The 21,478-nt window shown below is 37.9% G+C and overlaps 2 protein-coding genes across 2 annotated transcripts in view; one reads left to right on the top strand and one right to left on the bottom strand.

Annotated features, from left to right (window-relative positions):
* LOC146460115 (uncharacterized) overlaps nucleotides 1–21,478 on the bottom strand; it is a 457,503-nt gene that overhangs the window by 329,264 nt on the left and 106,761 nt on the right. The gene's annotated exons all lie outside the window — the stretch shown is intronic.
* On the top strand, nucleotides 1,822–14,307 carry LOC146460123 (uncharacterized). Its single transcript, XM_085088400.1, has 3 exons — nucleotides 1,822–1,900; nucleotides 2,327–2,378; nucleotides 12,897–14,307. The coding sequence occupies exon 3, from the start codon at nucleotides 12,935–12,937 to the stop codon at nucleotides 14,174–14,176; it is 1,242 nt and encodes a 413-aa protein (XP_084944526.1). The 5' UTR covers nucleotides 1,822–1,900; nucleotides 2,327–2,378; nucleotides 12,897–12,934; the 3' UTR covers nucleotides 14,177–14,307.

Here is a 21,478-nt window from a genome sequence, read left to right as displayed (position 1 = left end):
GTAAAAAATTAAAATCAACAGATTTATTGAATGAAACGCAGCAACAGATAAAATTATATACAAAAAATCACACACGACAAGAATATGCATACCTCTTACTAACCGAGTTCGAGGTCCACATTGTAAGTTACGGATCGAGTTTTTTTTCTCTTTGATTTATGGCCCAAACGCGAAGCGCGCGGGATCTTAAGTCAACGGGGAAAACGAGGATAGGTAACTTACAGTACCCAGAAAACGAGGTTGGTAAGATATTTATTATATCTCTGAGGTTAATTGAGCAGGCGGGAAAGGAAAACTTTCAAATTTAGCGGGCCGTACAGTGAAATACAGCCCGCAAAATTGACCAATCACACCGCACGTACAAATAAAAGTATGCAGGCGACTTTAATACCTAACATTTCCATTCTTTGTCTGTTTAACGAACCAGCCGTGAACTGCTACTAAAAAGAGCTCGCGGAAAAAAAACGAGAGATGTCTGGAAAGTTCAAAACACGATTGGACCCTTTCTGGCACAGCTACATCCCTCCACTTTTTTTTAACCCTTTTCCTAGTTCTAAAAGTTTCCAATCTATGAATTTTTCAGAAGCGATGTCTTATGACTCGCCTCGTCAAAATGGCGTCGAAAACCGTGATAAGGCCTATTGCGGACACCCCGGGACCGCCAGTTAGCCAGAGTCCGTAATACATACAGTAAAAACCCGCATGTAAGAACCTAGTGATATAAGAACCTACAGGCTGAAATTTGGCATTTAAATACCCAAAAATATAAGAACCTGTTCAGCCTGCTAAACAAAAATAGGTTCTTATACATTGCTTCTATTTACAGTCCTTCAATTAATTAATTAAGTAATTAATTAATTAATTTACATGGCAGAACATTTCAAAACATTTCCGCCCGCAAATAGCAGGTGCTAGTCGAGGCGGGCGGAGAAAAGGGGGACAGCAGTCAGTAATAAATTACGTAAATAAATAACATATACAAACGTAAATACATAACATTTACAAAATCAACCACTTTTAATAAGTAAATTATAAATTATGCTAAACTCATTGTAAAACTAAGCTAATTTTTTCTTGAAACTAAACTAAATGAGATTTTCAGTATCGACTTTATAAATTAAACTGTGTATCCTTCCGATAGTTCGCTATTCTTTTAAGCAGTATGGGCGATTCATCATAATCGTCCTCGGCCTCTAATAACGAAAATAACATGTCATTGATATGTTTTTTGAAAGCTCTCTTGGGGAGTTGAAACAATCACTCCAATTTTGATGGTCAAAATTCTGGATTTTAATTATGTGAGAAACTTCTGACAAAAAGTTATTGTGTATATGTTTTCTTTGATTTACATTTGTTTGGATTTTCACTAGAAATATGTTTTCCATAAAGCTACAGTGTAACAAAGCAAGCATTTTTGTTGTTGAAAGTACAAGTGCTAAACCATTTTGTAGTAGTAGTGCAACTACGACAACCTCTGAAAAATAAGAACCTATTACGAACTTAATCAGCCTGAATTGTGAAGAACTACCCTAAAATATAAGAACCTGTTCAGCCTGACCTCGAAAATTCTAGGTTCTTATACGTGGGTTTTTACTGTAGTAACATAGTGGGAATTTATTTCAGGTGAACGTCTGGAATTTATTTTTGCCGGAAATTTAGTTGCTGTCCACAAGATCGGGTTATCAAGTACGACAATAAAATTGTAAAATTGTAAAAAATTTACTCCCCCGGCCGTAGAACTGGCGACCATTGACTTACTCCTCAGATCCAATTCACTGAAATCTCAAGTCCAGTCCTCCCACACTTGAGCTGAGTAACCGCGTCTGTAGCTTCACTTTGTTTGTGATCGATGGTACCTTGTGATCAAGTGGCAAAGAAGTAAAATTTCCTCTACTTGAAGGTAAGACAAACTATTTTCAGTGTTTCTCAAACGTAACTTTAGGTGCTAGGATCGATTGATAGAAATGAGCAAAGTGCAATTTCAACCGACAGATGATCGATAGAAAGTTTAGTCGTACGTCTTGCCCGCCGGGCGCCATTTTGAAATTAGAGTATTGGGAACATTCTGCGAGCTGTTTTTGTCGTCGTTTAACTTTGGCAAAGTCTGACTTCTAAAATTTTCGCTTCCTTTTAGCTGAAAGCGACATTTTCATAGGGGTTTTGCTGAGTTTTGATCAAAACTGACCAAAATATTTTCCATTCCTCGAACTGTGGAAATTCGAAGTTTGCTTTGTAGAACATATAAGAACCTGAAATATCTGATGATATTTTCTTGATTGAAGAAACAACTGAAGTAACAGATTTTTTTAATCAATTTTTCCAATAGAACGTGGAAGAACTTGAGAAAATTCGCCAACGTTTGCAAGTGATCATTTGTTGTAAGTACCATGTAACAATATGATTTTGTTCACCTCTATGCTTATTTATTTACTTGATTTGTCAGCTAGTTAAACATAAGCTTATAAATTGTTCTGTTTCCTTTCCCGGCCTGACCGCTTTTTAATGTTCTTAATTAATTAGTTGAGTTTAAATAATGCACTTATTACACCCATTTCGAAATCACTGGTGATCCTTGCAATCTGATTGGCTCTCAACAGTGGGATTTATTCACGAATCGCACCATTGCTCTAAATCGCATCCTTTTTTTAGCCAATCAAAATGAAAATGAAATAATAATAACCAATCAAATTTCGTGGCTTAGCCGGCACTAACCAATCAGATTGCAGAAAAATATAGGGCAAAAAAATCATTTGTGGGAAATTTTGCAATTTCTGTTGTCCAAATACTCCCTTTTCCAGATAAAAATGGATGAATTCAATATTGACGAACAAACTATGTGATTTCAAAATGGGTGTAATAAAGTGGTAATTGAACTTCGTGTCGTGTAATTTTGGTCTGAAATCATACTTGCGATTTCAAATCAAACTCGCGCTGTGCGCTCGTTCGATTTTGAAATCACACATATGATTTCAGACCAAATTGCACTCCACTCAGTTCAATTACCATTATATATCTCAAATAAGGCAAAAGTAAGTGGGGTGGGGTGGACAGAACTTTCATCTCATCCGTTAAGAGAACTACTGTTTTGTGATATCTCATGAAATTCTAATGAACAGTTGCAAAGAAACAGTTCATTTCCACTAAAAAAAACAGTCACAATCTTTTGGTCAAAAGCTTTTAATTGAGTTTTCATAGCAAAGATGAAAAACGTGCAAAAGGACTTAGCTCTTCGTGAACTCACTTCCTTTGTTTGGTGATAAAAGAAAAAGGGTTCACAAACAAGAAACTGAATTATTTTATGAACAAATTAAACTGAACTTTGTGATCCATTGGATATGAAAGTTAGGGATCGCTTTATTGACGTCATATTTGCTTATCACAACCCTATCGCATGCTTACTTGCATCATTAAATTAACCTGTCAAGCTTGGGCAAACTGTGTGCCAAATATCAAAATGCATATTTTTCTCGTTCTTATATTTTTCCTGAAGGGGCACAATCACATGTAGGGCACCCTGCCACACTGCTCAATGATTTTCAAAAGTTTTGCGTAAAGTTTTCACTGTTGTTGCAAAGATCAGTCTGAGGTTTATTTTGTTCTTCATCCTATCCGTCCTTGTATAGTTAGCTTCAACAACCATTATTTTACTTCAGTTAGGATTCAAGAAATGCCCCTGTTTATTTTTTGGCAAAGATTCAGCATAAATGCTGGCGCCATACTGAGTTGAACACAGCATGCGTTTTTGTCATAGTTGTCAATAGTTTTGGCGGATATGATATCTTTGAACATTTCAAGATGCTTAGAGTGCATCTGGCAGTCTAGTCCTTCATTGAGCATTAGGAATTGTGTGTGGGACCATTCTAAGCATGCTTACGGGTACTTTACTTTTGCTAAGAATATCACATTGGCAGGGCATGCTGGATTATGACAATTATAGGTGATACAAATTTTATTTTAACATCTTTGCTGACAACATATACTTCATTTATGTACTACTGCTGATACAACCTAGAAAATATATCAAAGGTTCATTCCTGGATCATTTATACAATAATTCTAGCAAACCACATGTGGTGATATTTACACAAGCTTTGTTTGAAAAAATACGAAACAGAATTTTGAGAGCTGAAAGTACCCAGTTAAATGATCAAAGATCGTGTCTGTGCCCCTTTAAGTAACATGTTGGGAGAATTTGTTTAAACGTTACAAGAACATTTTATCTTTGGTGAATATTTTCTTTATTTCTCACCATGTTTATGTTTGATTAAGTGCTGACCTGACGTTGTAAGGAGAAATTAGATTCTGATCACCACAGGGGCTTAAGGTGGTTTGGTGATTTTTAGGCCATTTTCACTGAGGTCAGAAATTATATGACAAATATCAAGCCAAAAGGGTTTGAAATGAGGAACATTTTTATCATTTACTGTAAGGAACTTGTGGAATTTGGGGAATTACGGGTGCCAATGAAAGTGCTACTTTAAGCTAAATCACATATCCCTGAAAAGGGATAAGAACATTTGTTGCAGAAATTTTATTATATTTAGGCATAACAAACTTACCAGCACAGTCTGCAGAGATTCCAATCCCTGGAGCTTAAAAATAGGGAACCCAAACCCTCCCCCCCCCCAACATCAGAATCTGAGTCACCTTCCCAGACATGAACGCTCTTTTTTACCTTATTGTTTCAAATAGCTTGTGTGCGTATGTTTTCCTTCCGTTCGCCACAGGGATTTTAAAGTGCCCCTGAGACGAAAATTTCATTTTCCATCTTTATGCATTTTCGTGTAGAATATGACTTTCTTACTCATGTTACCAAATTTCAATCCTTTACGGCGATTGGAAGTATTTTTTTTTTTTTAGCTCTTTATTCGAGATTTCAGGGCCACCATTACTTGGCCTTGTTCCGGAAGTTAAGGCTCAAATTACAGGAAGTGATGTCATTGGCTCAACACGAAAAATTCCACATGGCTTATTTTCATATGGATTCTACTTCATAAACTGTATTCTGCTGTTATTTAGTTCGCAACAACAGAATACAGTTTATGAAGTTGAATCCATATGAAAGGCCAAGTAATGGCGGCCGTGAAATCTCGAATAAAAAACTAAAAAAAAATACTTCCAATCGCCGTAAAGGATTGAAATTTGGTAACATGAGTAAGAAGGTCATATTCTACACGAAAATGAAAAAAGATGGAAAATGAAATTTTCGTCTCAGGGGCACTTTAAGAACATGGGCTCAGTGGAAGAGAATGTTCACCACAGTCTCTTTGTGAAAGCAGCTGGACGGGATATGAGGGCTCCCCCTGGGATGTGATCGAAAAACGCATTTCGGAAGAAAGTTGAGATCATTTTCTTTTAATATATTGACCCATTTACCATTTTTATCACTCAAAAGGAACTGTTTTTAAATATTTCCCTTGATTTTCAAATAAAATATTGCAAGATTTTGGTAAAAATTGAGAGACAGGGAGATTGCACCAAAAATCGGGAGATTCCCAGTTAAATCAGGAGGGTTGGAATCTCTGAGTCTGCCACAGGAAGTTAGAAAGTAAAAACCTTTATAAAGAAAAACTTGAAATAATTTGTTATGTTAGTGAATGCATTACCTTGTCATGCAACCAGTACCTGGAAGGTCTTGTGGCAGACTGTGCTGAAAACGTTCGTTATTATAATTATATATTTGAAGGCTTCCAAGTTTGGTAGCAAACAAGTACATCACAGAGGAGATATTCTGTCTACAATGAATGCATGTTCATGTTATAAGCGTCCAAATTGCACAAAACACACCATAAGTTTTCACAAATCCTACTCCAATCTATTCTGGCATGAGTTTTTCCTCGCCGTAATGATTTCCAAGCCAGCATTATGTACATGAGTGATGTAATTACAGCAGTAACTTGCCAAATGTAGCTCTTCATATAGTTTTGCTGCCCTTAAAAAGAGAGTTTGTTTTCCCACAAAACCAAAGACAAGCGCCAGCATAAATAATGACACCTTTCCCAGCAACGGATGCCGTGTGGTGCTACATGTTGACATATTTATTTCATTTGTGTTGCAAGCATCGGATTTATCCCATAAAATACAAAAGAATTTCTGCTTTACAAAATAAAATAAGGCTTCAACAGCTGTTTATGAACAGGGTTGCATTTTGAATAGGATTAGATTATGATTTTGGCAGCCTGTTGCCTTCATTGTCATGCAGCGATGGCTAGTGTTTCAGTGTCACATAATGTAACTTCCTTTGCTTTGTCTTCATAGATAAATATGTTGCAATACATTTCTTCTGCTGAAATACTGATCTAGTTAATGAAAGGATGGTACCGGTTACTTGTAATTGGCCATGTTTGAACAAGCATGAATAAGGCACATTAAGGCTGATTAAGCTGAGGGTGTGACTTACATAATTTTGAAGTTGAAACTAAACATCGCAAACTACCAAATTCATATTCCCTAGGGGATGTTTTCATAGATCGCAAATTACAATTTTACCTGTCTCTTGTGTTAATTTTTCTGCAAAATTTTCCTTGGACATGAAACTTCTCACTTAAAAAATTTCCCTTGAACTGAACCTTTTTTTATTGGTTATTTTGTGACAAACTCAAAGTCTTTTTGATGTCAACTGATTCTAAATGATTCACTCCATCCTCCAGTACCACCTTAAGGGGTTTAGTATTGAGCAATAATTTACCGGTAGTGCTGCCTAGTGTCAGCCTTGAAGAATCATACCACATGGAACAGAATGTTCAGCCAACAGATATTTTCTATGCCAAATGGGGATTTCCAAAACTATTTTCCATTCCACATAGAACTCACTGGCAAACAAATGTACATATATTATTTTGTTATCATGACATTAATTTAAGGTATTGTTTTAGATATAATTTGTTCACTTCATGTGTGAAACATTGTCAGTAATAGTGCTTCAGGATGATCCTGTTTAATAAGAATGACATTATCTGCATGGATTTTAGACCATTGTTAGTAGTTTTTCAATGCACAGGCTTTCCATGCCCACTGAACCATTTAAGCCCCAGTATCAGTGTGCATATTCTCCGCACCTTTTTTATTATATTTTGTATGCTACTGGTTGGGAGAATTTGTTTAAGCATCAAGGCACTTAACCTGTGGTTATGTTTCCTTAATTCTCATGGCCTGTTTGTTTGATTAAGTAGCAATTATTATTCCGCTATTATGCCATTTCACCAAATAAGGTCAATAGAATGTGCAAAATATAAGACTATAATACACTGTAGTGTCCTGGGGGCCATTTCTCGAAAGTCTCGGTAACTTACTGGGCCCGATAAGTATATTTTAAATTTTTTTTTTCGCCGATTACACAGTGATTACAGGCATGGCACTTGGCCAATGTTTTCATAGAATTATAAGATTTTAAAGTTTAGTATTCACAGCTAACAAAAATTGACTTGTGTTAAGAAACATTTGTCCCCAAAGACACTTATCGGGCCCGATAAGTTACCGGGTCTTTCTAGAAACGGGCCCCTGGTTTGACCGGTTTACAACAGAGCGAATACGGACAAAGACATTTCACTGGTTTTCTGTTTTGTTTACTTCGTTTACACGCACCAAAACTAATGGACAGACACATAATGCTAGGTGTATTTCAACAATCTTTCTAGAAAAGGGAAGCCAAAATAACAAAATCTTTTTGTAGTGGAAGTAATTTATCAAACACAAGAAGGTGTGTTTCATCAGATATCCAAACACTGAGAAGTAGGTTGAAAAAACGAGGCCCAGCCGAGTTTTTTTAAACGACTTCGAGGTGTTTGGATATCTGATGAAACAGACTTTCAAGTGTTTGATATGGCTTCTCAAATGATCAATAATTCTCGGAGAAATTCAAGGCTAACGTTGGCAAAATTTTATGGTAATTAGGAACACATATCCAAACCACGGTCACGGTAGTGATTTTCTTTGTTTTCTCTTAATGAATTATTAATGAGTTTGAGAATAATTAATCTCTTATTCTATGGTTTTACCAAGCGGACATTTTGCTCATTGCTCATATTTTTCCTTGCCCCTTTGGGGCTTGGAAAAAATACTACACAACTGGCAAAATATCTACGCATATTATATGTAAAACCATCAAATAAGGTTTATATTGTGAAGAGAAATTATATGTTGATCACTGTATAGGGACTAAAAGGTCTAAAGACTTTGTAAGGACAAAACAGTAATGATACATTATGTAGTTAACAAAAATATTATTCACCGTAGCTCGGTAAATATGCACCACTTTCACCAACACCGAGTTGAAAAATTGTTTTAGTATATACCACACAAGCTGCAGAATAACGAACAGACCAAAAACTTCCTCTATTTTTGACAGTATACCGACAAATGGTGGGAAATTTTAAAATCTCGCGTGACGCATGGTAAGCGATTTCTTATAATTTGTAGAAAGTTCCGTCTTGCTTTCTTGCAAACAAATAAAACTTTTGGAGGCCCTTGTTTAATTGCTCTGGTGTCATTTCTTCAATTGTCTTTTAAATTCGTCTTGGTGTTGAAACCATGCTGCCAAACATTAGATGTTTCATTGTTTACATTGTATTTATGGACTACTCCTCACCGTCAATTACAATAATTTTAAAATAACTGTCAAAATTCCTTGCCCTGATTGGCTCGTACCCTTACCGTCAATGATGAATTCCTTGCCCTGATTGACTACTCCTCACCGTCAATTACAATAATTTTAAAATAACTGTCAAAATTCCTTGCCCTGATTGGCTCGTAGCTATTGTCTAAAAGAGTACAGACAGTAAAAATGATGTCATATGTAATGTGTGCGCTTTCTCAATGGAAAATAAAGAAAATTCCGCTCGTGTTTTTTCCATGTTATTGTAAAAAGCAATCCAACGGCAGTTTTCTAAGATCTATACTCTTATGCGCCGATCAAATCGAAACTTCAACATCCCCCCCCCCCCCCCCCCCCCCGAGCAAACCCCGGGCATTTGACTATTTCCTGTGCCCGGGAGTGGGGAATTTGACGGGTAAGGCCTTCCCAGGGGTGGGGAATTTGACCTTGCCTGGGTGGGGTGGGGAAAATTGAACCGGAAGTGTCAGGTTTCAAATCGCTTTTTTGGGGGGGCGCCGAAGTCGCTAACAGCTATAAACACGTGTTTGGACGAGATGGCAGAGTTTAAAGGAAGAGATACAGCATTACAAAAAAAGCTTACAAAAAAGGTCTTCAAAAGTGAGAGTGCTTAAATATTAATTATTTTTATAGATTGTATATAAACGATGTAGATTTTTTATACAATGAGTCAAGCTGCGGCTTTGCCCCGCAGTGAATAGTGAAAGAAATAAACACTGTCGAATGAAAAACCGCTTTGGCTTAAATTGCAGAATATCCTGCCACTCGAACAACATTCTACGTAGCCGGCTAACTAATTTTAAAAATATATGTATTTCTAGTTCTTTAAACGATGTAGTTTTTTATGCAATGAGTCAAGCTGCCCCTTTCTCCCGCATTTGTGTCTGCAGAGGTTTTCAGGATAGCCATAAAACAGCAGTGAACAGTTAAAGGAAAAAAAACATTGTCGCTTAAAAAACCGCCGCTTTGGCTTAAACTCCAGAATACCCTGCCACTCGAACAGTCTACGTAGCCTGCTAACTCATTTTAAATGTGTTATTATGTATTTCTCGTTAAACAACCTTTGCCGTGTTTCAGAGTTAGAACAGCTTACACTTGCTGATTGACATTGTCCAACTTAATAAATTCAATTTCCAATCATTAGTTTCATTGTTAAAGTTGTGGTTTTTGTAGTAACTCATGACAGGAGCCGACAACGATTGTTCTTTAGGAGGGGCATTTGACAGACAAATCCGACGATAAGGTAGGGCATTTGAACACCACTTTGGCCCGAGGGGGCGGGAATTTGAACGATCCAATCTTCAAAAGTTCAAATGCCCGGGGTTTGCCCGAGGGGGGGATGTTGAAGTTTCGAGTTGATCGGCGCATTATAGTTATAGGCCATAAAATGTCAAAACTTGGCAGGGAAACCACTCACCTATGGATTGTGGTTCCACTTGAGTTTTGAACATTTTTTGACATCATTTTATGGCTATAAGAGTATAGACCATAGAAAACTGCCATTGGTTTGTTAATTTTAGAAGGATTCTGAAGCTGTAACTCATGACTGAGGCAAAAGGGGCCAAATTTGTATGACATGTAGTAATTTATAACAAATAATCAATGAAGTTATATTTTGCAATGCTTGAGTGCTAGCTTGTTATGATCACAGGGCACTTAACACAGTTGGTGCTACCGTATGCTGTATCACAACAGGATAAACATTTTATTACCAGTGCATGTATGTTTGTCTGGTTTGAGAACTCATTCATTGATTATTAACTGACTCAATCGTGAGGCAAACGATTAATTAGAGCTCACTTCAAACCATTGTCAGGTTATTTGTCCACTGTAAAGAGATTCCAGAGCTGATGTTTTTAGCATTAATCCTTTTCAGAGTGAATAAGTATTCAGAAGGCCTGTGGATAAGCATTTTTCTGCTTCTGCTTGTGACTCTGAAACAATTATTGCAAGAAAATGGCAACCGCCTTTTTCCATTTACTTTCATAGTGCATATGCCACTCATTGCCATTCCAATCCTAGCAGTATGCCAGATGTTTGTCCCATAAACCTAGTTTAATGGCCTTAGCTCCCCCGAGTCCCCTGTAGCTCAGTGGTAGAGCCTCTGAACTAGTAATCGGAAGGTCTTAGGTTCAACTCCTGATAGGAGCACTCGGAATGTTATTTTCCGAGGTTTCCTGTGGATACTTAATAAAACTATTACATCATTTTCCTTCTGTTTCTTGTTATGATATTGTTTTTTTCGCTCAACGACAAAGGCATAGTCATAAAAAAAGAAAATAGAAGTTCTTCCAACAGGAGTTGAACCTTCTGATCCCTAGGTAGGATTCTCTACCACTGAGCAACATGTACAAAGGACTCAAGGGAGTAAGCCATTAAACCAGGTTCATGTGCCAAACATTCTGCATACTGCTAGGATTTGAATGTTGATGAGTGGAATATGTCAAAGATGTGTAATGTTACATTTTAAGCCTATAATTACAGCCATGTTTGTCTGCTCTGAGAAAACAGTCTAGTCATTTCCTTATGACAGAGCAAAGGTTATACCAAGAATTTAAGAAAAAGATAACTGAGATGCAAGGAGATGATTAAAATTATACCTTTCCTTTTATCTTTAGTATTTGAAAGTATAGGAGGAAAGTACTACCCGTGCCACATTTTAGGTTGTAATTCCAAACGGAACCTCGATTATTTCAAGCGTGTTTATTTCCACATTCCGTCCCCAGCCATTATTCAATTACTGTCGGTGAACCGCACAGAGAGTTGGCACCAAGTAGAATGTGAAGTCATGTTTTCACTTCACTGAGAATAATCCCCATTGTCTTCAAAACTGCCACTTGCGTTAGAACTGAAATCAGAGCCATATTTGGTATAATTAGGGAAGAACTTGAGCATTTCAATTGCTTTTTCTCACTTCTCGATGCATACAAGATGATAAGATGACATCATGAGAAGGAAGCTGCTGGACAAAATTTGTCAGCTCAAGCAGTTGCTGTTGGAGTAAAGGCAGAGTGGTCTGAATTATATTTTTCCTTGCATTTTAAGGTCTAAATGTTACCTTGAAGCCCATAAATCTTTCGATTTTTGTTGCAGTAGCACTTTAATAATTTACTTTGCTTATTATCTAGCTCCCACCTGCTCTCCCTACATTCCCTACAGAAACTACACCAACAATGTCATGTTCAGCTAGCTTTGTCCCTGTATATTCACTGGTTTGAAGTTATATATCAAACACGAGAAGGTGTGTTTCATATGATATCGAAACACTGAGAAGTACGTTGAAAAAACGAGATGCAGTCGTGTTTTTTTAAATGACTTTGAGGTGTTTGGATATCTGATGAAACACACTTTTGAGTGTTTGATATGGCTTCTCAAATGATCAATAATTCTTGGAGAAATTCAAGGCTTAAGTTGGCAAAATTTTGTGTTTATTAGGAACACATATCCAAACCATGGTCCATGGTCACAGTACAGATTTTCTTTGTTTTCTCTTATGAATAATTAATGAGTTTGAGAAGGTGAGAGAAAAGATCAAACAAGAAATGCTAGAATTGGAAATACTATATTTTTTTTCTTTGAAACTTGTCTGTTCTCAGTGTAATTGGGCTGTTTTGCTAGATCCTTGCTACTTGCCTCAAGGCCCATTTTCTATCCCCTACAGTATTTCAAGAATGACCGCCCATATCAAATCTACAGCTATTGAAATGTTTGCTGTGTCAATTATCCGTGAACTGTGAATAATGCTAACGAAGAATTATTTACAGCAACAAGCACTCAGTGCTCCACAAAATTTTTAGTTATTAATTTCTCACTGATCAATGATCATTGTCGTTGGCAAAACTCACTTATTAATTAACAGACCCATTCTTTCATGTGTATTGATTGGTGAGTGACATAATTAATAATTATTGTTATCGATTCTTACCTTAGATTTATATGAGCAAAAGAAATATTTAAAAAAAAATTCAATTGTGATAAGGAGTCACATTAAAATTTTTTCAATCAGATGTTATTTAATGTCTAAGATCTTCAATATTATTAGCCTTTGCATAGAGATTTACCCCTGAAACAACTTTCCTGTAAATCAGCAAACCCTGTCACCCTTGCAGTGCAATATGGATATCAGTTTTTATCATGGACACTCTATTCACTTTAGGTCAATTAATTTTCTCTGAACTGAACTTATTGCATGCAGACACCCGTTATTATGGACACCCTCTGGTCCTGCAAGTGTTCATATCGGGGTTTGACTTTATTCCAAAAGTTGTTTTTAATTCCTTTTCAGGAGTTAAGAAGGGGAAGCAGTGTGTGTCAAGGTTATTCATGGATCAAAGTCAAGCAGGCAGTCTGAGGACACTTGAAAGAGTTTACACTGAAGAGAAGCATTATGAATGCAACCAATGCAACAAGCGTTTCAGCGAAGCAGGACGTCTAAAGACCCATGAAAGAGTCCATACCAGAGAGAAGCCTTTCAAATGTAAACAGTGTGGCAAGTGTTTTATTGCAGCAGGAACGCTAAGGATTCATGAAAGAGTCCATACTGGAGAGAAGCCTTATGAATGTAAACAATGTGATAAGTGTTTCAGTCAAGCAGGAGTTCTAGCGAGACATAGAAGAGTCCATACTGGGGAGAAGCCATATGAATGCAAACAATGTGGCAAGCGTTTTAGTCAAGCACAACATTTAGAGATTCATAAAAGAGTTCATACTGGAGAGAAGCCTTATGGATGCAAACAGTGTGGCAAGTGTTTTACTCAAGAAGGAGACTTAAGGAGACATGAAAGAGTCCATTCTGGAGAGAAGCCTTATGAATGCAAACAGTGTGGCAAGTGTTTCACTCAAGGACGAGATCTAAGGGAACATGAAAAAGTCCATCATGCTGGAGAAAAGCCGTATGAATGCAAACAGTGTGGCAATTGTTTCAGTAAAGGGGCAGATCTAAGAAGACATGAGAGAGTCCATACTGGAGAGAAGCCTTATGAATGCAAACAGTGTGGCAAGTGTTTTAGTCAGGCAGGACATTTATGGAGGCATGAAAAAGTTCATACTGGCGAGAAGCCTTACGAATGCAAACAGTGTGGTAAGTGTTTCAGTCAAGGAGGAGAGCTAAGGGCACATGAAAGAGTCCATACTGGAGAGAAACCTTATGAATGCAAACAATGTGGCAAGTGTTTTAGTGAATCAGGAAGCCTTAGGAAACATGAACGAATCCATACTAGAGAGAAGCCTCATGAATGCAATCAGTGTGGTCAATGTTTTAGCCAAGCAGTACATCTAAAGAGACATGAAAGAATCCATAGTGTAGAGAGGCCTTACAAATGTAAACAGTGTGGCAAGTGTTTTATTGCAGCAGGAACGCTAAGGATTCATGAACGAGTCCATACTGGAGAGAAGCCTTATGAATGCAATCAGTGCGGCAAGTGTTTTAACCAAACAGGACATCTAAGGAAACATGAAAGAGTCCATGCTGGGAAGAAACCTAGGAATGAAAACAGTGTGGCAAGTGTTTTGGTGAAGGAAGAGTCCATAAAGATGCTGCAAATTGTAGTAGAGATAACGTACTGACACAAACCTCTTTTTTGGAAAACCCTCACTCAGACCATTGTCAAAAACACATCTGCTGGATTTGTCAAGAGGAGCTCAGCAGTGAGGCGCTTTTTCTTAAACACTATGAAAATCACATGACAAGTTATGAACATCAGTCTCTTGACTTCTCTGCTTTGTCATCTCCATGTCTTTTATTATCGTAGTGCCAAGTTAAAAAAATGCAATATTTGCTGGTGAAGTATTGGTCACATTTGACTCGATATGAAACCAAAGTCAAGGGAGGATGAAGCGTCCATTGAAGTCGAGTTCTTAGCGGAAGTGAGGTTCATGTATTTGAGTCTTGCGCAGAACTGCCCTGTCTCAGTTATGAACACAGCTTAAGCAAGACGTTCAGGCTTGAACGGGATTTTAAGCCATAAACAAAAAAGTTATGGTTTCGAGTCCCTTTCAAAATCCTGAATTTGTTCCGGCTTTAAGTTTGCCTTCATAATTGCGGTGGCCCTTAATTCATGTAATCTTTCGTTCGCTGTTTGTATATTCACATTTTTCATATATTTTACTTCGTGTGTTGTTGTATTAGTTCCCTGTCGCCCTGAGTACTTATAGCGGTTACCAATAACACGCGACCTACGGCATTCAAAAGAGTCGGATAAAGTTGCGTTTTGGTGGACATCAATTAAACAAAAAGCCGTTGAAATTATTTTGAATTCTGACAAGATTCCAAGGTAACCCGGCAAGAAACTAAGAATTTTACCACGCTAAGAGAAAGTAAACTTTATTTAAATTGATTCTCAAGCCAGATCAAGCGCAATTTAAAGGTTTTTTTAATTAAAAATTTCAATTTTCACTGCACGTGATAATTTACTCACTTGCACGCATCGCTGATTTATTATCAGGTGTAGCGATTTCAAATTTTTCCTTAAAAAATATGGCTTCGTCTAAACAATGCCCATTTTTTTAGATAATCTGGCTTGGAAATCAACTTTCATAAAGTTTACCATCCGTCAGCGGATAAAACTGTCAATTTCTTGGTTCTGTTGCCTTGAAATGGCCTCAGAATTCAAAATAATTTCAATGGCTTTTCTATGATTGACGTCCACCAAAACGCAACTTTATCGGAGTCTTTTGAAGGCGATAGGTCGCGTGTTATTGGTAACCGCTGTAAAGTGTTGTACTGGAATTGGTCATTTTGTTACAAAGACCGTGTATTTGCAGTAGTTTCCTTTGCCGTTGCTCTTGACCAAAAACAGTTAAAAATCGTGGTTATGAGCATCTGCAGCAAAACGATGCGTGTTGTCCCTACGTGGATAACAAATAATCGAATAATCTTTATTATGCTTTTTTCGGTGTAGATGGTTGTTTTTTTACAATCTTGTAAAGGGATATACAGAATTTAATTCAAGTTAGTGAAAGTCATGCAGGGCTGTCAATAAGTTTTGAAGTAGACGTCCCCACTGGGAAAGTAGGCGGCAGCCTACTTTTCGGGTGTCGAAGACGCAAGCTTCCTAGGGGGGTCTGGGGGCATGCTCCCCCAGAAAATTTTGAAATTTAGATGCTTTGAAATGCTTTTTCCAACGTTTTGCAGACAGTATTTGGGCCTTAAGAACAATCAAAATTAAGACTATATTAACCATATTCTATGTTTATTACAAGCGTTCTTTTCCTCAAAATCTCAATCACTGGCTTTTGGAAAAGAGTGAAATGATAAATCTTCAAATTGATTAAAAAAAAATACATTCAATGTTTTAAGTTCATGCTGTCCTTTTGACTTTGCCCTCTGGCGACCTGGTGTACACTTATTGGTAACAATACTGAAGTTAAAGTAAATTGTCCATATCAGATTCATATGCACTTTCTTCTGACATGCGAAAGCCTGGGATCTAGTCCTGTGAAAATGTCCCAGGCTTTCCACAACCCTTCGATCACCTCGATCTGCGTCAACTTTTTATACTTCCACCGAAAGGTTAACACGTTTAAAACTCCTGAAATGTGCCTTTACTTAGACCCAGATGTTTCAGCCGGATGTTTTACAATTATTTTGCGGGATCTTTTCATTATTTTAAGCCGGTTTCTTGCTGGATCCTGTTCTCTGAAAATGTTGCAGTCGTTCCACAACCCCTTAGATCAATTTCCATCGCGCGTGGCAAAAGTAAACACGTTTAAAACTCCTGAAATGCGCCTTTATTTCGACTCAGACGTTTGAGGCGGATGTCTCACAATTATTTTTGTTGGGTCTTTTCCTTATTTTAAGTTTCTTACCAAAATTAACACCAAAGTGAGACGAAAGTAGCCGGCCAAAGATTGGCCAGTAGCCGGCTGTTTTGGCCGGCTACCGGGCCTTTATATTGACAGCACTGGTGATGTGGAAACATGGAAGCTAAATGAACCATTTGGTTTTCTTGTTAGCTCCCTCGTCAATTAAGGTTCTAGATAGCAGGTAAATGACCGAAATACGAGTGACAATCAAATAAACAGGCGAAACTAGGCTTGACGCAGGGGATTCGGTTTTATGCGTTCGACAAAAAAAAAGAATGTTAACGTATTCTAGCCTTCCGGTTACTATAAAAGCGGAAAAGTTCCACGTTACCGTAAAGCTTGGTTCACACTTGTGACATAACCATAAGAAAGGCGACATACGCAGGCGCATTGGGCTTCAGACTTGATCGCAGGACAAGCGGGAAATTCGAAAAACTCTTCATACAGCCTGAGTACTCAGACAAATCATGTCAACTTACCATTTTCTATGCCGACGGCTTTAGCGACATCTTGCCAGGCTAGGTTTTTTTTCTTGTTGTGATGCCTTGTCGTATAAACAAGGATAAATGCGAACAGCTGCGGCTAATTTTTCCGAAAAATCTGTAGAAGCACCATGAAAGTCGCCATCGACTGAGTCTGTCTTATTGCGTTACAATAGGGCATAATTAGCAGGCTCAAATTTGTATACTAGCTGAAAGCCTTTCTGTATGCCTAGAAAGGTTTCAGTTACGGTAATTCAAAAATTCATACTGCTTTCTTATAAAATTTTATACGGTAATACCGGTCGTGGTAAACCATATTAACGAAACAGTGTTTGGCTGTGCATGGTAGGGGTAGGCTTTTTGTTTTGTTGTTGTTCATTCCCTTTACACCGTAAGGTATTACAGTGATATGTCTCCAATATGTAACTAATAAACTAGAACTGTGACTCAATTGACCGTCCAATAAAAGTTGAAAATATTCAGGTTTCTTCCACTTAAATAATTATTCTGCTGCTTGAACCAGACCATCGCAAAAATTAGTTCCCAGTAGAAATTTCAGTCTTCTCGAACCGCAAAAATTTGTTCCCGCAAACCACAACTGGCAAAAAATCGCCAATCCGCAAAATAAAACTCCCGCAAAATTTTCGTGCTACACGGTAATATGCTTATGTCGCACCGGTTCACACTTGTGATAACGTGACATAAGCATAAGAAAAAGAAAAAGTTTCCTTTTTCTTATGCTTATGCTTAATTGTCACACCGGTTCACAATACACATTCTTATGCTTATGTCACAAGCATATGCTTATGCTACACATTCTTATGCTTATGCTTATGTCACAAGTGTGAACCAAGCTTAAGGACACCATAATGAACCTTACCCCGCTAGAGGCTCCCCCCGGGAAACTATATGTACTTCAGATATCGTTGATGTCTCGGCCCGGTCTCAATTGGGGAACTGTAAGTGCTTCTGACTTCGATTTTGCTCGTGCTATCGGCAAACATTCACGTTTGTATTTTTAGACCGGACTTTGACCCTGTTTTGTGGATTACATATTTGCATTTCGTACTCAACTAGCTATTGCTGCGAGGTTATGTTTTCAAACGATAAAGAAGAGCCATGCTGTCGTGTTAAAGGGGAAGTCTCATGGGGTTTTTGACCTGGTTAGTTAAAAATGGTGAAACAAGATCTTCACATAGCTACAAAACAATTTTAGAACAACGAGAGGAAAGAGATCAACTTCATTCTTGAAAAGAACAACTTTTGATCTGTTCTAGCGCATTTTGAAAACAAAAATGCGAGAACTTGAAAAAAATCAGCCTAACATGTTTCAAGTTTCAATCCGACCTACTCTGTCCCTAGCAAGAGGCTCTAACTCGACAGTTTTATTACACTAGGGTGATAATTTATAACAAAACTAGACAATTATTTTATGTTACTGCTGACAGACAAACATCTTTGGGTTTTGAAAAGACATCAAATTCGCCCTTTTAAATCAGAACATTAAGCTACGCAAAACGGGGAGTAAAAAGTCAGAAAATTTTGAAATCTAGAGGCTCAGAAATGATCTTGTAAGCACTTTCCGTGGCATTTTTCTGCAGAAAAGTCAATCATGGGTAAGTGTAGAAGTTCGTTTTTTTTGTTACTTAGCTATACTGGTGCCAAGTTAATAACCATCTGCTTTTAAAGCATTCAAATGTTATAATTAACAATTAGATTATGAGCTCGAGATTTCTATCGCGTGATAGTTGATGAGGGCGAAGCCCGAATCAACTATCACGCATAGAAATCGAGAGCGAATAATCTAATTGTTTTAGTATAAATCTACTAGTCGTTCAAAACAAAACAAGTAAATTATCTATTTCCTCATCGCAGACACTTCGAAAACGCAAAGATGCGGACGCCATTTTGTTGAAAATCGCTACTCGCTATCTATCACAGAATAGATAGCGAGTAGCGTAGCCAATCAGCGAACGGCATTCGTGATAGAACACTAGTAGATTTATACTAACACGTATTATAACAATAAAATGAATCCACGAGAGTAGCCAACGTTTATCGATTTTATACTGTATAATTAGGAGAAGTCTTATCAATATTATTATCTGTTTCGATACACTCTTGCTTATGTTCTTCAACTTTGAGACAGCCATCTCTTATACATGTAGGACTAAGAGGTCACTAAGTTTCACGATTAAGAGTGGTAAACCTCTCCTTTAACAGTTAAAAAAGTGAAAGTTTTTTTCCCGTCGTTTATTCTTTACTGAAAACTAAGGCAATCCGTTTGTGGCCAGAGGCATCCCATCTCTTTAAAACAGAACTGCTGTCAATTTCCGTTGGTTTATGAATGTACGCTAAAGCAAGCCCGTTCAGACTAACGGCCTCGCATTACATGAGCCTTGCTTGTTCGGGACCAGGTTTAAAGCCTTCTCAGTGGGCTGAATCGAAGGAACGCTCGCATGAACAGGAGCCAACTGGAAGGGTCTACAGAAGCTGTAAAATGGTCGATATGTTTGGATAGATTTCTTCAGTAAAGGGTATGCAGGATTAGGTCTCCTATCTTGAGACAGAAGTTGCTTCCGTCAAGGGTATGCAAAAAACCCTTGACGGGATATTTTCACACATGGAAGAAAATGCCAAATTTGTGGACGAAAAAATCAGAAAGCTCGAGGGCGGACGAGGGAAAGGACGAGGTGAGCGAATGCCGCAAGCAAATCCTTCACCTTGAGAGATATAGCCGGAGGGAGAACCTAAAGTTTGATGGTATACCAGAATAAGCAGAAACACCTGGCCCCAGTTGTTCAAAGGCTGGATAACTTTATCCGCTGGATAAGGCACTATTCAGCGTCTAAAATATACTTCACGTTAAATGTTGTGCAAGGTTTTCGTACACTCCCCAATTGAGCTAAGGTTAGAGTGTGCATATTCGCTTGTGTACGGGGAAATACTGAAATCTTTGCATGGATTGAAACTGTCGGATTGTGACTTATCCGCTGGATAAAGATATCCGGCCTTTGAACAACTGGGGCCTGGTGAACAAAAAAAAAACATCGAACGAAGACACGAAGAATCAGGTACTGGTAACTTTATGGAAGATGTGCTGGGAATTGAGGACGCGAATGATATCGAATTTTAGCGAGTGCATAGGATGGGAAAACCAAAGAAGGACGGACGCGGAAGTCGTACGATCATCGCGCGTTTCCTAAGATTTCCAGATAGAGAGCGGGTTTTTAATGCCGTCGAAAAGTTAAAGGCACTGATTGTAAGATGTTTGAGTACATTAATATTCTCAAAAAGTTGCACGAATTAAGAAAAGCAAATGGACAACTTAAAGAAAGCTAGGAAGGATGGAAAACTCCCGTTCTTTAGTCTAGAAGCTGAGCCGGATAGGCTATATATCGGCGGGAAATATGTTAAAGTGTAATTCTTTATTGATATGCACTACAATTTTGCAGGCAATAGTCTCAGGCCCGTAGCAAGGCTAAAACAACTGAGGGGGCTTAGCAAAATGGTTAAACAAAACTACTTCCCACCCCCGCGTCATCCAAATAAACAGACTGATTAGGGAGTTTAAGACGCAACGAGAGCATAAAAAAAAACCCAGTAGATTTAGTAAGTAAAACATAACTTTACACCTGCATCACAATTTTTGGTACATTATTTTGCCGTTTCTTTTACGTGCACTGCCATGTGAAGTTTCCTAATTTCACGATTGAAGGAGGACGCAAACAAACGACGACAAATTTTTCTTTCTCTTTTAAAATCTAGCTTGAACCGGACAGTAAGATTCCGACTGTGGGAGAATATTTTCTCTGGCTCTTGAGAGGACATATTTGTGGGTCTTTCGACAACGCGCGAACACTAAATTGTTATACACTAAGCAGGTCTATAAGGACCTTTGTAAGCTGTAAATGAGAGGATGTCTTAGATAACAAGTAGTTTATTTCAACAGCTTTTAGAGCTTAAGATTTGGTGATTTCGATCCATTTTGGTTCCTATTTCCGATTCTCAAGGTAGGAGTACCTTTGTTGTTGTTGTTGTATATAAAAACAAACTGTTAGCGAAGGAAACTGACAGGTAGTAAACACAATTTTGAACGGGGTTGTGGAAAGTCATTTCCAGCATCAGAGTTCAAGACTGATTGCTGCACATTAATTTGGTTTAATTATTTATTTTTTGGCAAATTGTTTTGTAACTTCCAAAAATTCTGGGGGGGCTCAAGCCCCCTCTGCCCCTCCCCCTGTTACGGGCCTGAATAGGAGAACTGAATCCAACAGTCCATAGACACTTTCGTCAATTTCGTCATGTATGGAACACCCGTGAAAAAGATACGAGGAGTAGAAACTTGTGGATCGAATCACCAGCATTCCCATATCCGGTAAAAAATTAAAATCAACAGATTTATTGAATGAAACGCAGCAACAGATAAAATTAGATACAAAAATCACAAACGATAAGAATGTGCATACCTCTTACTAACCGATTTCGAGGTCCGTATTGTAAGTTACGGATCGAGTTTTTTTTCTCTTTGATTTATGGCGCAAACGCAAAGCGCGCGGTATCTTAAGTCAACGGGGAAAAC

Source organism: Pavona decussata, unplaced genomic scaffold (genome assembly GCF_977016875.1).
Source record: "Pavona decussata unplaced genomic scaffold, jaPavDecu1.1 SCAFFOLD_214, whole genome shotgun sequence".
NCBI classification, from domain to species: domain Eukaryota; kingdom Metazoa; phylum Cnidaria; class Anthozoa; order Scleractinia; family Agariciidae; genus Pavona; species Pavona decussata.
Note: the sequence above shows the minus strand (reverse complement) of the source record. Positions and strands in the feature narration are given on the sequence as shown.